Source organism: Nansenia antarctica, assembly GCF_963989245.1.
Source record: "Nansenia antarctica genome assembly, chromosome: 1".
NCBI lineage: Eukaryota > Metazoa > Chordata > Actinopteri > Argentiniformes > Microstomatidae > Nansenia > Nansenia antarctica.
This window is the reverse complement of record NC_137674.1, coordinates 95684832-95699831: the sequence shown is the minus strand read 5'-3', so window position 1 is coordinate 95699831 and position 15000 is coordinate 95684832. Positions and strand designations below refer to the sequence as shown.

The 15000-nt window shown below is 46.0% G+C and overlaps 1 protein-coding gene across 1 annotated transcript in view; it reads left to right on the top strand.

The window, feature by feature from the left end:
• Positions 1-9216: 9216 nt before the first annotated feature.
• The window catches only part of rnf220b (ring finger protein 220b), a gene marked incomplete at both ends in the record, with an annotated part of 20874 nt that continues 15090 nt past the window's right edge, over positions 9217-15000 (top strand). Inside the window, one exon of the mRNA XM_080542649.1 lies at positions 9217-9811. Within this exon, the coding sequence (XP_080398775.1) occupies positions 9217-9811 (595 nt within the window). The remainder of the gene's footprint in view (positions 9812-15000) is intronic.

Here is a 15000-nt window from a genome sequence, read left to right as displayed (position 1 = left end):
ACATGTTCTAAAAACAGGCCTTAGATAAGCTACACCATGAACTCATTTGAAAATTAAAGGGGTATAAAAAACCTTCATCGATTAGAAGAGGGGAAAGAAATCACCTGTCAAGTCTGTCTGTCTGTCAGTCAGTCTGTCTCTCTCTCCCCTCTCCGTGGGAAGGTCAAGGACACATGCATATTCATGTGGAAACCTGGCACAGGATCGATGGCTTTTAATTGTTTCCTCCTGGTTTGTGGAGGGACGCGCCAGATGCTATTGATCTGTTTGAACAGAGGCAACTCACAGAGCACGACTGAGAGACCTTTACCTAACTGAGCAGGGGGTTGGTGTGTGTGTGTGTCTGTGTGTGTGTGTGTGTGTGTGTGTGTGTGTGTTTGGAGAGATTGGAGATTGGGGAACCCATGAAGAATTAAAATCATCAGACACTTGATTGCCTTAGATTCAGCCTTCCCCCCAGAAAGTCAGCTCCATTCGATGTAATGTATCGCAAGGCATACTGTATTGATATTCTTTTTTTTTTACTGAAAGTGTCTGCTAAGGTAGGAGCTTATCCCCATACACACACCATTATACCCATCACCTGCCCTGACTCCAATTCAACTTAATCTCTCTGGAACATGATTGCACTCTTCAACTAATACTACAAGGTCCCCTCTCTCTCTTTGTCGCCGGGTGAACTTTGCAATTTGAACAAGCGAAGCTGAAAGATTGTGAGGGAAAAAGGGAAAAAAAGAGCTAGTGAGAGGAGTAAAGGAGGGAGTGAGAAGGAGAGAGAGAGAGAGAGAGAGAGAGAGAGAGAGAGAGAGAGAGAGAGAGAGAGATTGGATGGTGACAGTGAACCATTTGACCCATGCTGCTCAGTGGGGGCAGTCTTGCTTGTCAAATCTCTGTGCTAACAGTGAATTGGCATATCTATTCTGAGCACAGAGGGGTGTCATGCACTACGGTCTCATGGTCCAGGATAAGGATAAAGCCATTGGCTGCATGACACAGACGGTCTTTCTCTCTCCCTCTCTCCTCTCTCTCTCTCTCCTTTCTCCCCATCATATCCTCCCGCTTGCTGTCCTTCACACTTTTCCCTTGTTCTTTTTTACACTTCATTCTTCCTCGGTCCCTCATTCCTCTCTTCTCCCCCACACCTCTTCCTCTCCATGTCTTAGGCTGGACTAGGCCCCATTAGTACAGTGGCCAGTGGTCTATGACAGCCTGTGGTAATGCTGCTCCTTCTCTAAGCCCCAGTAATACTGAATGAGGCAGACAGTAACCTAACCTGAACTCAGACAGTCTGCTTGCCAGAACTCCTGTCACCCACCGTGAGCCCATCAACCTGGGATAGAGAGAAGCATACTACACACAAAAAAAAGGTTGTTTTGAGTCAAGGTCTGTGTGTGTGTGTGTGTGTGTGTGTGTGTGTGTGTGTGTGTGTGTGTGTGTGTGTAAGAGAGAGAAAGAGTGTGTGCATGTGTGTGTATGTGAGTGTGTGTGAAGATAGCAGGCCAGTGTAATATAAATAAAAGAAAACTGCTGCATGATTTAAGAGTTGCGTGCCTTGCCCTGACAGAAAGAGATAGATTAAACCTTACATCCTGTGATTATTGAACAGTGAGAGCCCTGACCCCCATCCGCTCTCCACTCCGCCATCATCTCTTATGCATATATACTAGTACTATCCTCATTACATACAATCATGCAGGAATTAGATTCCAAATCAGACTGTGGACCCGCTTTGCTAGGCAGTCAGAGGTTAAGATACCAATCAGAGCAGCCCTGCGGACGGAGCCAGGCATTGTAATATTGGGCCATGGTAGGAATGGTTAAGAGATGTAATCTCTCTCACTGGCACTATTGTACCTTGAGGCTACTCATGTTAACATGGCGAGAGGAGAGAAAGGAGTGAGAGAGTGTTCAGGCCAGGTTGGAGTTCAGGAATCTATGCAAGACATTTCTATAATTGTGTATGGGGGAGTAATTGACACATACTAGAACTATGCTTTTCAAGGGGACAGTTAGTGTTATTTCTCCCCCACAGCTGTTGATGTAGTGTCGGCCTTCCAAAACAAAATGTGGGGTTAAAATAAGTGAGCCAGCCCTACGCCACCAGTTGATAGTGAAGAGTCACCTGGGTTGGTTGGGCCACCTCCAGCTAGTGGTAAAGGCAGAATAATAAATGTGTGCCATTTAAACATTTTTATCCAAAGCAACTTACAGTACAGTGAGTGCATGCATTCATAGTATAGATGGTTCCCAGCGGGAAACCTAACCCACAAACTTAACGCTGTGCTCTACCCCACTGAGCCACACGAGACCATATCAGACGAGGTACAGTACGTCTGTGTTCAGTAGAACAGTGTATGTAGAGACCACCAGAGGGGGACAATGATCTGTTCAGGTCCATGGTGCAGAGTAACCACTAGTTATCTAGCTACATCACTATCCTCAGCGTTGTAGCTGTTTGAGGCTTCATTCAGCTGGATATGTACAGACACAGAGGTGAAGCCCAATGCCAAGAAAAGGAATCAGAGAGCAAAGATTCATCTCGGTGCCTACAGTATTCTTGTAGATTATATACAGATACCATGGGACTCCCCGCCCCCCCCCCCCCCCTTTCCAACCCTGAGAGAGTAGATGGTATGGTCTTTTGTCCCCCCCTCTCTCCCTCCTCTCAGTGGTCCTGTCCTCTCTCAGGGTCCAGACTAATGACTTGTGACACTCCACTGAGGGGAGCGAGCTGTTTGCAGTCAGCAGTGCGTTTGTTGGTAATTATTTCGAGAGTGTCACATTAATGTCAGCCTCGTGGCTGTGAGAGGGACAGGGCCTGGCGGAGGGGGTACGGTTGGGGGTGGGGTGTGATGATGGTGGTGGGGGGGGGGGGGGGGGGGGCGTGAGGACAGCCTGTCACTGCTCCTCACTGTTAGCCACTTGGGTGATGAACATTTAAGACTAAGGAACGGGGTGGACGGGGAGGTGCATGGGATTAAATAGAACATTCTCTTTAGTCACAACTGCTTTTTCTTCTGTCCTGTAAACCCTATTCTTTAAACCATACAGATTCCCTCAATACATTATTGAATGTCTTTAATGTTAATAATTTAACAGAGGAAAACAGAGGAACTTGTGAAAACGGAGGATATTGGGGCGTGTCAGGGTTGTAGTGTGTGAGTGTGTGTGTGTGTGTGTGTGTGTGTTTGTTTGTTGGTGGGGGGTGGGGGGGCACTAGCCCCCTGGGAGGAAGCGATCAATGATTGAGACCATAATGCACCTCTCTGTATTCCTCCTCACATTCACGCTTGCTGCTTTGGGAGCTGTCACACACACGCACGGACACACACACACACACACACACACACACACACGATTCCGTGTACCAGACAGCTCATCTCTCACACGTTCCCTTCCACTCCATCTTGTAGCTGTCTGGTCGATGGCTTCTCTCTCTCTCTCTCTCTCTCTCTCTCTCTCTCTCTTTCTCCCTCTCTCCCTCTCTCTCTCTCTTTCTCCCTCTCTCCCTCTCTCTCTCTCTCTCTCTCTCTCTCTCTCTCTCTCTTTCTCTCTCTCTCTCTTTCACTTACCACTGCTCACTCTTTGGCAGACCCTGTCTCTCTCTATGTTAATATACTGGGTAACCTCTCTCTCCATGGCAGTGCTAGCCGACTGTCTCTATGTTAATATACTGAGTGGCTGAGTAGTATACGGCTCAGTGACAGAAGTACCCAACTCTGGCTCTAACATGGTGAACTCTCTCTGTCTCCGTCTCCACTGACAGACTCCAGGTCAGTCTCTGAGTATCACTACTACTCCACGATGTCGATGCAAATATACTGTTTCACTATCAGGAATTCACTGGCAAAACAAAAACATAGCACTCAATAGTAATTGTCCATTTGTAAAGTTTTCAATTCAATACTGATGGCTTTGTCATCACTTACCTCTGCTCTTCCTTCGATTTTGATGCAGAATATTGCAGTAGAGATACCAAGATGGAAATAATAAGATGAATGCATGGTTATAAGATGGACGTTTATAAAGTGTTATTGAGTATGGAGTGATCATCTATACTTTTTTTTTCAAACTCCACTTTTAATCAAAACTCCAGAGCCAGAGGGAGCCCAGTTAAGTATTATTTTTTGACGGCTTCTGTTTTGTCACAGTCATTTCAGGGTTCCTCAAGACATCTGAATTAGCATTAAACTTCAATTATCCCTAATGAGTTTGCGGACATTATTATAGTAACACGGTTAACTGTTGGCCCTGAAGATGATACAGGTGAAAAGTATAGAGCTACACTCACAGCGTCCGGACTATTTCCTCTCTGTCTCTGTGTTACTCCAGCTCTCAAATTAAAGAGTGATAAAGTTAAAAGACTGGGTTGATTATGTCTGGCATCATAATGAAAGAAGTAGAAACCTCACACCAAACACTGATTTAACATTCTCTTATTGGTTATTGGGAGATGCTTCAAGAGATTATTAGTCTGGATAAAGAGACCCTCTGAAATTAGAATGAAAAAACAAAAACAAAACAATAACACTTAGTTTTTTGTTATGCAGAGAATAACTCGGATCACGACAAAGATTTTGTGAAGACACTCCTTGCCCACACTGACTGGTAACATACAACATTAAATGAAAATAAAACGGATCTAAAATGTTCCTCAATAGACAATGAATTTACTGTATGGTAAACAAGCATGGAGTCAAACTGATTTAGATACATAACTCATAAAGGGACGAGCGTGAGGCAGTCAAAAAGACAGCCAAATGACTCACACCGTGCCAGAAATAAAGACATACAATTACCATCACATCACATCATCCTCAGCCAAGCAGGCAGCCCCGTAATTGGGCCGCTGACCAGTCTCTCTGGCTCTGGGTGGCAATTTATTCTGGTAGCCCTGAAGTTTACCCACGGCGGGTAAAAGGCCCTTGTGCCCTAACCTGGCAAAGCAGGGACGTCATTAACACTTCAGTGGGCCTGCGGGACACGCAAACACCACCCAGAGCTGCCAGTGTAGCCCTGCTATACAGGGTGAGAGTGAAGGGTAAGAGGTGGAGGGTAGAGCCAGCTGGCAGAACTTTAGAACCAACAAGGGTGGTCCCTTGGTCCCATCCAGGGGACAAATTAGAACACCAAATCTAACATGAAACTGTCTCAGTATTTTCAACCCAAGGAATAAGGGAGGTGGTAGTGGAGTGCCTGTGTACCTAAGTCCCCTGACTATAGTGTATAGGTGGCGGTATGGATGCTGGAATCCTCGAACTAACCCTAAGCAATGTCATATGAGAAGGTAATGGGGAGCGCTCTCCTACTGAAGCAGTGACCTTGCCCTGTTACACACCACACTACAGCATGTGTCACACATATATACACACACACACACACACACACACACACACACACACACATACACACACACAAGCTCACGCACGCACGCACACACACACACACACACACACACACACACACACACACACACACACACACACACACACACACACACACACACACACATTAGTCTGAGAGTGAGACAAGGACAGTCAGTCTGAGCACTCTCGTTTATGCCCATTTAAATTCTGCATCTGCTGTCTGTCTACCTCACAACCTGGGTGTGGGGTGAGGGTTAAATGGGTGGGGTGGGGGATGGAATGTTCCATTCTTAGCATGGTGGACGGCATACAGTGGGTATTGAGCAGTTCCACCATCTACAAAATTGCATTTCAACCCCTCTGGCTGGGGGGGGGGGAAGCTCCCTCATTCTTCTAGTTTGCATTATGCCAAGTAGTGTTACTGAACATTGGGGCCTAGTTACTATTCTTAAGATTGCACCTCCTACTCACTTTTAACAGTTTTCCTCTCTCACGCATTGGAGGAAGCTCCCCATGTCTTCCTCTGCTTGGCTCTGACATTCCTAAACCTCCAATCCCCTTTCTCCGAAGGTCTCTCCACACACACACTCTCGTTGGTGCTCAAATGGCTGTTCATTAAAGACTGAGACCTGAGGGGAAGCAATCGTCTGAGAGACGGAAATTACGTGTCACATTAGATTAGCGGTGTAAAGCCTCTGGAGTGGCTCCGGGGAATAAGGAATTATTTCAATTACATTATCTCCAAAAGTCTTTAAGCAATACCAATACAGATAAAAACAAATTAGCTGTGATTTGTGATTTTGTTGAGTTCTGTCATCCCACAATATGTGTAAAATGTGATGAATATTTCTGCTGTCCTCTACTCTAATCCTCTACTCTAATACTCAAGTGTTGACAAATTGAAATGTAGCCTAGAGCTCCTTTTCCTCAAGGAATAGGCCGTATCTGAGACAAATAACTTAACCTAATGATCATTTGCATTATATCAAAGGTAAGTTTTACAACAATGCACGGGATATGGCAATCAAATTATACAGGCATACTGCACAAAAGAGGGGATGTGATAACAATTATCTACCCTTCACATTTCAGACAGACCCTGTAGGCTGAGGGTGAGGACATCTACCTATGGGTACCTACTACTGGCCTACCTCTGACAATATACTGTATGTGGGTAATTTTTCAAGGTTATATGATCAGTTCTGATCTCTGTCACTGTTACAGGAACATCCCTATTGTCATTACATTCTATACACAATAGGTAGTCTAACAGATAGATTCCCTATCAGATATCAAATACCGTACATTGTAAAATTCTCAATAGCAATAACAGGGGTTTAGCTTTTCAAACGGGCGAGTGCGCACTTGGGCAATGTAGGACAATGTCCTGGACATTTTGGATATAAGAAAACCAAACAGCCTACCAACCTGCTGTACCATTCGGGACTTAAGAACTGTGATCTCATGATTTACTCTTTCTGTAAAACGCTAAATGCCACTTCCCAGTTTTTTAACGTAGTGAATGATACAGATGTTCTGTTCTTTTGATACTTCTTATTCCATTTATGCTGAGATGAACGAAGGCATCTCAGGCATCTCAGCTCACACACAGACAGTCCCTCTGGGGAGAGAGAGTCGGTGTGAGAGGAGAGGTACAGAGGGAGGGGAGGGGAGGGGGAGTGCTGCTGAGTGGGGTTGTCACTCGCAGCGCGGGCTACAGGCAGTGAGCCACGAGACACTGAACGAGACAACAGCTCAGACTCATCCCTACCAAACCACACATCTTTGACGTTTCGATTTCTACTCAGCGGTGATCTCGCAGATGTTTCATTTTCTAACAGAATACATGGAAACGACCTCGAACTCTAGGTAATCCCAGTGCTCTTTCTGCGGGTAGCGACCATCTCCGGTATTTTCACTTGAGAAAGTGTTCTTTGAATAGGAGACAAACGCCTGCGGAGCGCTTTAACACGGCAAGTAGCCTACTCTAACTTCCCACGTGCTTTGTCAACAATGGCAATTGTTCCTTCATTAGGCCTAATTCATAACCCATAAATAATTGTCACAAATGCATTGGTGAATAGTTTTTCTTAGTATATTTAGATAATATATTAATATATTACTAATGCACCCCAACTTGTCTAGCCTGTAAATGTGATTTATATTGAACTGTCTTGTTTGCTTTAGAGCAGGTATAGCCTGATCACCTGCATGTTTAATTTTTTAAAGTTACAAGAGATTAGATAACATGGATATGAGATGTATTACTGCCATAAACTCTGAATATATATTTTTGGTTAGGCATACTTGCTGTCCGTGATCAACAGTCATTTCCACGCTTTGAAAAGTCAGTGCTATGGGTGTTTCTTGAGAAGTCATTTATAGGAAAAGCTCATCACAAACATGTACAAAAACAAGTACATTTCGTGTTGGCTCCCAGAAATATAACTTTTTATGAGATAATAATGGGATGGTAAAACGCTCGGCTCGCGTTTATCTGCATGAGAGCCACCTGCAAGAATTCTGCTCGGGCAGTCAGTTAAACTTTCTTTGCTGTCTGTAGTGCAATTTAGTTAAATTTGGGTAAACGATAGGCATACCTTCATAATTTATATGGCCGTTATTTGAACAGATAACAGATTTAACAGATTATAGTAGAAACCGATGCAATAAGCATCATTTTGGTTTGATTAGAACCAGGCAGTTTGAATTCAGATCTTAACATCAGTCCTATTTTCATTTATCCCATACAGAAATTATTGCTCCATAATTTATTATTCAACAATCTCCTTAGGTTATTACGCTTGAATTATTGTGCTATATTTCGGCCCACATTGGCATTTATTTAGCTTCAGACTAAGACATTGTTGGTTGATTTTGGCACATAATTTAAAAGGTGATTCATACGATTTCGTCTCCTTTACTTTGCACAGCAAAAAAAGGTCAAATTGTCATCCCAAAATGTGGCAGTCTACACATTAATTAAATACTAAGTTTATCATTCAAACATAGGCCTACATGGCCTCATTTGATTGTTTTGTTTTGCGTATTTTGTGTATTTAATTTAGCCTTAAAGAAGGCAGTCTTTAATAGAACAATATCCCCCGCTAATTGACCATTATTTGACAAAAATAGCCAAAATGTTGGCAAATGTAAAAAACAAGCAGATATATTTTTCTGGTTCTAAGTCACATTTGCAGCTGTTAATAAGCACCTTTTGGTACGTATCAGCAGTGTTATAGACTGTCACATATTTTTGGGGAATGAGTGTTCTATGTCATTTATTAGGCCTATTCGGTGAGACAAGATAAATCCCGTATATAACTTTTGCAATGTATTTCAATACATGTCGAGAAAGTGTTTATTTACAAATTGATTGATTCGTTTTGTCGAAACGTTGTCGAAATTAATTAGATCCAGGTCAGATTTCGTGTTTGCTCCGCAAACATGAAGCTGTAGAAATAAATCAATTATTATAGAGAGGACCTACGTAACATTTAAATAGTGTGTTGAATGTCACCCTTTTTCAATTCCAATTTGCTCCAAATTGTTATACATATGAAATATGTTGGATTTACAATACTATTGAAATGATTACATTAAGCATCGCTGTTCATTGTATATATAATAATCTTTCCAGCTCCCATTTCTCTCTTTCTTGAAGGGCTGAGCTTTAGTGATAGAGATGTATTTTTTTCCTCAGCAGAGATAGCCCTTTGAGGATGGTCTCACTGTGAAGCTACCCAGCCTGCCACATCAGTGTCCTGAGCATATACTCCACTGCACATCCCCTCCACTTTGTCTAGTCCTATCCCTCTTTACATAGAGGAGTCAAGACAGGGAGGCGTGGATGGACCTCCACCGCCCCACCTTTAAGATGGACAGCCCCTCCTACCTGCCTGGCCCCATGGCCTCCCCAGCCCTGATGGTGCTAGCCTCCACAGCCGAGGCAGGCCGCGATGCCACCGTCCCCTGCCAAGCCTCCAGGCCTTTCGGTGTCCCTGTCTCCATGGAGAAGGACCTCCACCTCCCCTTCCCCTCCGGCGCCTACACCTTCGCCTCCATGTACCACCGCCAGGGGCCTATCTCAGGGGCCTTCCCCTCCCGAGACTTCCCTACCTCCCTGCTCCACCTCCACCCCCAGTTCGCCCCTCCCAACCTGGACTGCTCCTCTCTGGGGATGCTGAACCATAGTGGGGTAGGAGCCTTCCGACCCTTCTCCTCTCCACTGGAGGAGAGGGATGCAGGTGGGTATCATTCAGCTTTCACCCCTGCCAAGAGGCTGAAAGGCTGCTACACAGACGAGGGGAAGGAGTATGAGTTCAGAGGCTCTCCGGGAGGGTCGCTGAAGGCTGCCGAGGACTCTGCAAGGAAACTGTTTGCGGTGTCTGGTCTGCTGTCTGACCGGGACGCCTCGTCCAGCCCTGACGAACGCAAGGAGCGCTGTGAGTATCCACTCTCACACACACACACACACACACACACACACACACACACACACACACACACGTGCACACACACACACACACACGTGCACACACAAACACACACACACACACGCACACACACACACACACACACACACACACACACGTGCACACACACACACACACACACGTGCACACACAAACACACACACACACACGCACACACACACACACACACACACACACACACACACTAACACACACACACACACACACACACACACACACACACACACACAAATTAAATGGCATCTGTTTGACAGTGTTTGCATTGCACTGGTCATGTATCACTTGATTTGACATGAGTCAATTTTTATATTGACCTGATTATTGATCATTAGTCATAGTTACTAGTATAACCATTACTACCTACATTGAATATAAGATATTTCAACACTTGGGCAACACAAATATCCTCAAGCTTGCAGAGATGACAGAGGAGGGAAAGTTTTAGAGAGTGACACCCTGTCAGAGATAACGAGGTGGCAGAGAGCGAGGGATGGAAGGAGGAGGAGGGAGCTACAACACGACTCAGGTCTAGAACACAACACCCTCAGCTCAGTATGGCCGCCCACGTCAGCCGTCTGATTTGTTGACAAATGAGTGGGAGAGGTGTCAGTCACCACGGCGGGGCGAGAGGCGCTCCTCATTATCCACTATGGGATAATTGCCCGACCACGCGGGGGCACACCGCGCGCCTCGCCTCCACCTGAGAGCAAGAGCAGGGAGGCAGACACGACGCCAGGCATGATGGGAAATCAAAACCCCTTGCGGCCGCCGAGGGGGCGTCTGATACATGAAAGCGACCAGAGAGAGGACCCACAAGCCTTGGCAGATCAGAGGGGGGCACCATGGAAAATAATGACAATGAGAGCAGGGAGAGGGAGTTTGATATCCCCACGTATCACCTTAAAGAAACTTTCATCCCTCAACATCAAGACCCTGGTGTAGATATGAGTTGTCTTGAGAAAAGTTTGGATTGTGTGTGTGTGTGTGTGTGTGTGTGTGTGTGTGTGTGTAGCTTTAGTAAACTTCTAGGTTTTGACATGCAGCAGGGTGAGTGACAGGGCAAGGGAGGAGGCTGGGAGGTAGAGTGGCAGGAATTTTAATAAGGACAGAAAAGGAAAGATGCCAAGAGGAGAGGTTTGTCTTTCAGCTGTGTGTGTGTGCGTGTGTGTGTGTGCGTGTGCATGTGCCTGTGTGTTTCTGTGTTTGTGTGTGCTCCCATTACCTCTGACATCCCTCCGGTGAATAATGACAAGGACGTCGACATTGAGGGATAGAACAGGGGGTCTGACCCCAAAAGTGTTCTGCAGTTAAAATTAGTTTGAGGAAAAATGGATTCCGAGTGTTAAAAGCAGCTTTTCCAGCTTTATCCAATTAGATTGAAGCTCAGGCAAACTAAAGGCTTTAATGCAATTGAGCTCTCAGCACTTTCCAAAGTCTGACATGTGGTTCCTCTCCACTGGGTAACAGACAGTCACTTCAGGACCAAAGTCTTAAGTGTTAAGCTTCAAATCTTCCTGGGACAGAGATCTCTGGTTCAGAATCTACCTCTGTACGACGCCCATCCAAAATCACACACAATTATCGCTAATTTAATAATTTTTCGATTGCAGTTACCTCTCCCCGTATTATTCTCCTTTCCAGTTCTAACTGAAAATGGGTTGTTTTTGTCTGTGAGTGTGCCTGCATGTATGGAGTATGGAGAGTCAAGTGTTTCATGTGCATAGACCAGACAGGCTCACTGTAGCTATCCTTAAAAAAATGTGTTTGTGTTTCCCCCATCTTCCTTATGTATCAGTGTTGGTTGACGTCTCCTTTGTTCACGCAGTGTCTCTCTGCTCTGTTACCATACTAGACTTGGCTCTGTTTTATCTGAACGTTTTCTAAAGTGCAGTGTGTTCTGACAGCTGTTCAAACAGTCTCTCTTTTTCAAAGGGCAGATGTCCTCAGTGGAGCGAGTCATGCTTATTTTCCTCCTCTGGGAGATGTTTTCAACTTTGGGGTTGAGCTGTAACTAAAGGGAGACAAGAACAGAAGTGGGAACAGAAGACTAGAATGACAAAAAAAACCACCATGTCCAGACGTAGACACACATTGCTGTTCTTCCCTGAGTGTAGTGCGGTGGTGAGGTTTCAGTGAAGGAGTTTTGATAACCAGATCCAGATGTGACGTCCTGTGGCTATGTTACACTTATACCTGATTCGGTCGGGTCAAATGGTCCCACCACAAACTGACCACATCCACCATGGGGATAGATTGGACGTCATAAGATTTCTTGGGCCAAGTGTGTGTGTGTGTGTGTGTGTGTGTGCGTGTGTCCTGCGCGTGTGCGTGCGTGTGAGCGTGCGTGCGTGCGTGCGTGTGTGTGGCATGGATAGAGGAGATCTATGTAGCAGGTGTATAGCATGTTAGCTGGCTCACACCGTGACTCAAAAACATCACAGCTTAACACATCCTGAAATCCTGATATCAGCCTCTAGAATCAGACATGGATAAGAGGGAAGCTTTGTTTCCTGGCATGAGTTGCTGACTCCTTTGTTAAGGGAATTCGGTGGGATATCTGGACAAAGAGTATACATATCTCCCACTGAAAGGGAAGCAATACCTCCTTATAAGTCAACAGAGGAAAAGGGAAACATTTGAGCGTAACACAGAGAGGCTTGTACTCCAGATGTATTTAGTGTTGAAGAGTCCTGCATGGTCGGTTATGCATGCTCTGTTAGAGGAGTACTAACCTCCCCGAACAGAATCAATAAAGCATAGATTCATCTTAGACTTGGCACATGGATTATCTCTCCACTGATCTTTGATGGGTTTAGCTTGTTCCAGACATGGCTTACATGTGTTTGGTGTGTGTGTTTGGTGTGTGTGTGTGTGTGTGTAGTATGCATAGGGAACGGGCAGATTATCATAGCTGTGGGTCCTCATTCAATAACTGGGAGGCCGCGTCTGTCAGGCATGATTTCTGTGAAGCTGTCGCTCAGTAGGGTTTGTATTGAGTGAAGCCTCCTATGGAAAGACACTGTGTTTACATCCAGCTGGCGGACCAGAGGTGATCAATAGCAACCACTCAATGCTCATGCATACACATATATCTGCTTGGTTATATCCCCAAGGTACACACACACACACACACACACACACACACACACACACACACCCCACACCCCACACGCACACACTTACTCGTTTGAATGATGGCATGACTTATTTCTTTATTTTTCTTTGTATGCACGTGCAGTTCCTTGTGTGTGTGCGTGTGTGTTTGTGCCCCCATAACGTACCAGCCATATCTCAGTATATGAGCAAACTGGAGGCTGAGTGTGAATAATGCATCAAGAGGCATGAACAACAGAATTGGAGGGAAGGAGGGAGGGAGGTGGTTCGTAAGGGAGAGCCAACCAAATATACCAAATCAAAAGGATCTATTTTGTTCAATCCATTTGACAGCTGTGTCACCCAAAGATGAAGTGAGAGTCTGAAATCAGCGCTTCACTTTTGCTCTACGTTGACCCCACGAGGAGCGTAGCCACATTGTCTGAGTCGAGAAGCATTCTAATCGAATGGAGAGTGTGTTTGATGTGAGAGAGCTGGGTTTGACTTGTTCCCCTCCTGTTGTGGTGCTAGTTTGTTCTCCTAATGTACTCTAAAGTTGAGGAGCTTTCATCCTGGCAGGGGGGGGGGGTCGCTGTTATTCTCCGATTTTCTTTTGTCATCTCGTAAATTCAGATTCGTTGTGGAGTTAGGATTCGTCCCTCAATGCACACAGCATCAGTTACTCTATGTCAGTGTAGTGACATTTTTGTGGGTGTGTATGTGTGTGTGTGTGTGTGTGTGTGTGCGCGTTCATGTACAATACGTGTTTGTCTGTGTGTGTGTGTGTCTGTGTCTGTGTCTGTGTCTGTGTCTGTGTTCGTGTGTGCGTCCGTGTACACTACGTGTGTGCGTGCGTGTGTGTGTGTGTGTGCATGCGCGTGTGTGTGAGTTTGTGTGTGCGTTTGTGTACAATACGTGTATGTGTATTTGTGTGTGTCTGTGTTCGTGTGTGCGTTCATCTGTGTACAGTACGTGTGTGCATGTGTGTGTGTGTGTGTGCATCTGTGTTTGTGTGTACGTCCGTGTACAGTACGTGTGTGCGTGTGTGCATGCGTGTTTGCACGTGTGTGTGTGTGTGTGTGTGTGTCTGTCTCAGACAGTGACATGGAATCCAAGTGTGCTCATTCTAGAGGGCTAAAAGGAGCCCAGTAACAGCAACCTGCCGGCCCCACACAGGCTTACGGAGCCAGACTGAGATAATAGGTCTGGCTGGGGACTTTTACAGAAGCACGGGGAGGGACGGAGGGCCAGAGTACTGGAGGGGTTACTGGTGATGACAGACAACACCTGTTGGCCTGTTCACACACTCAACCATCTGTCTCAAACTACATTAACACAGAGACAAACTGTTTCTGGCAGCGCGACAGAACTCTCTCATATTATCACACACATGGTGATCCTCCTCACAGTTGAGCTACTGTACTTTGGAGGCTGTGTGTGAGTGAAAGGACTGCGTAGGTTGGAGGACAAGAGAGCGTGAGGGAGAAGGAGAGAGAGAGAGAGAGAGAGAGAGAGAGAGAGAGGCTCATTACGACTGCAGGCCAGGGGTCGTTAAAACAACAGCCTGCTTTAACAGAGCCCTCTCATCTCCCTCCGACTCCGCTCGCACCTGATCGACCTGCATCACGTGGAACCAAACAACCCTCTCTCTGATCTCACTTCAAAGACCTGGGGAGGGAGACCCAGCGCGGGCGAGCGAGGGGAGGGGGTGGGTGGGTGGTGAAGAGTGGAGGGAGGGAGGGGTGGTTGTAGGGAAGGTTGGGTGTAGAGGAGGGGGGGGGGGGGGGGGGGGGGGGGGCTGGGGCTGTGTATGGATGGCTGCATGGCTCAGTAAGAAAGGGCACATCCTCTGTCCGTGTCCCCAGAGTCTAACAAATCACTCAGGCAGATACAGAGGGCAGGAAGGGCAAACGCTGGGGTCAAACAGACGCTGCTGAGGACATCTACACACCAATCCCAAGTGTGTGGTGTGTGTGTGTGTGTGTGTGTGTGTGTGTGTGTGTGTGGCCTGAGGAAGGCTACAGACAGACAAGAGTGGGACCCAT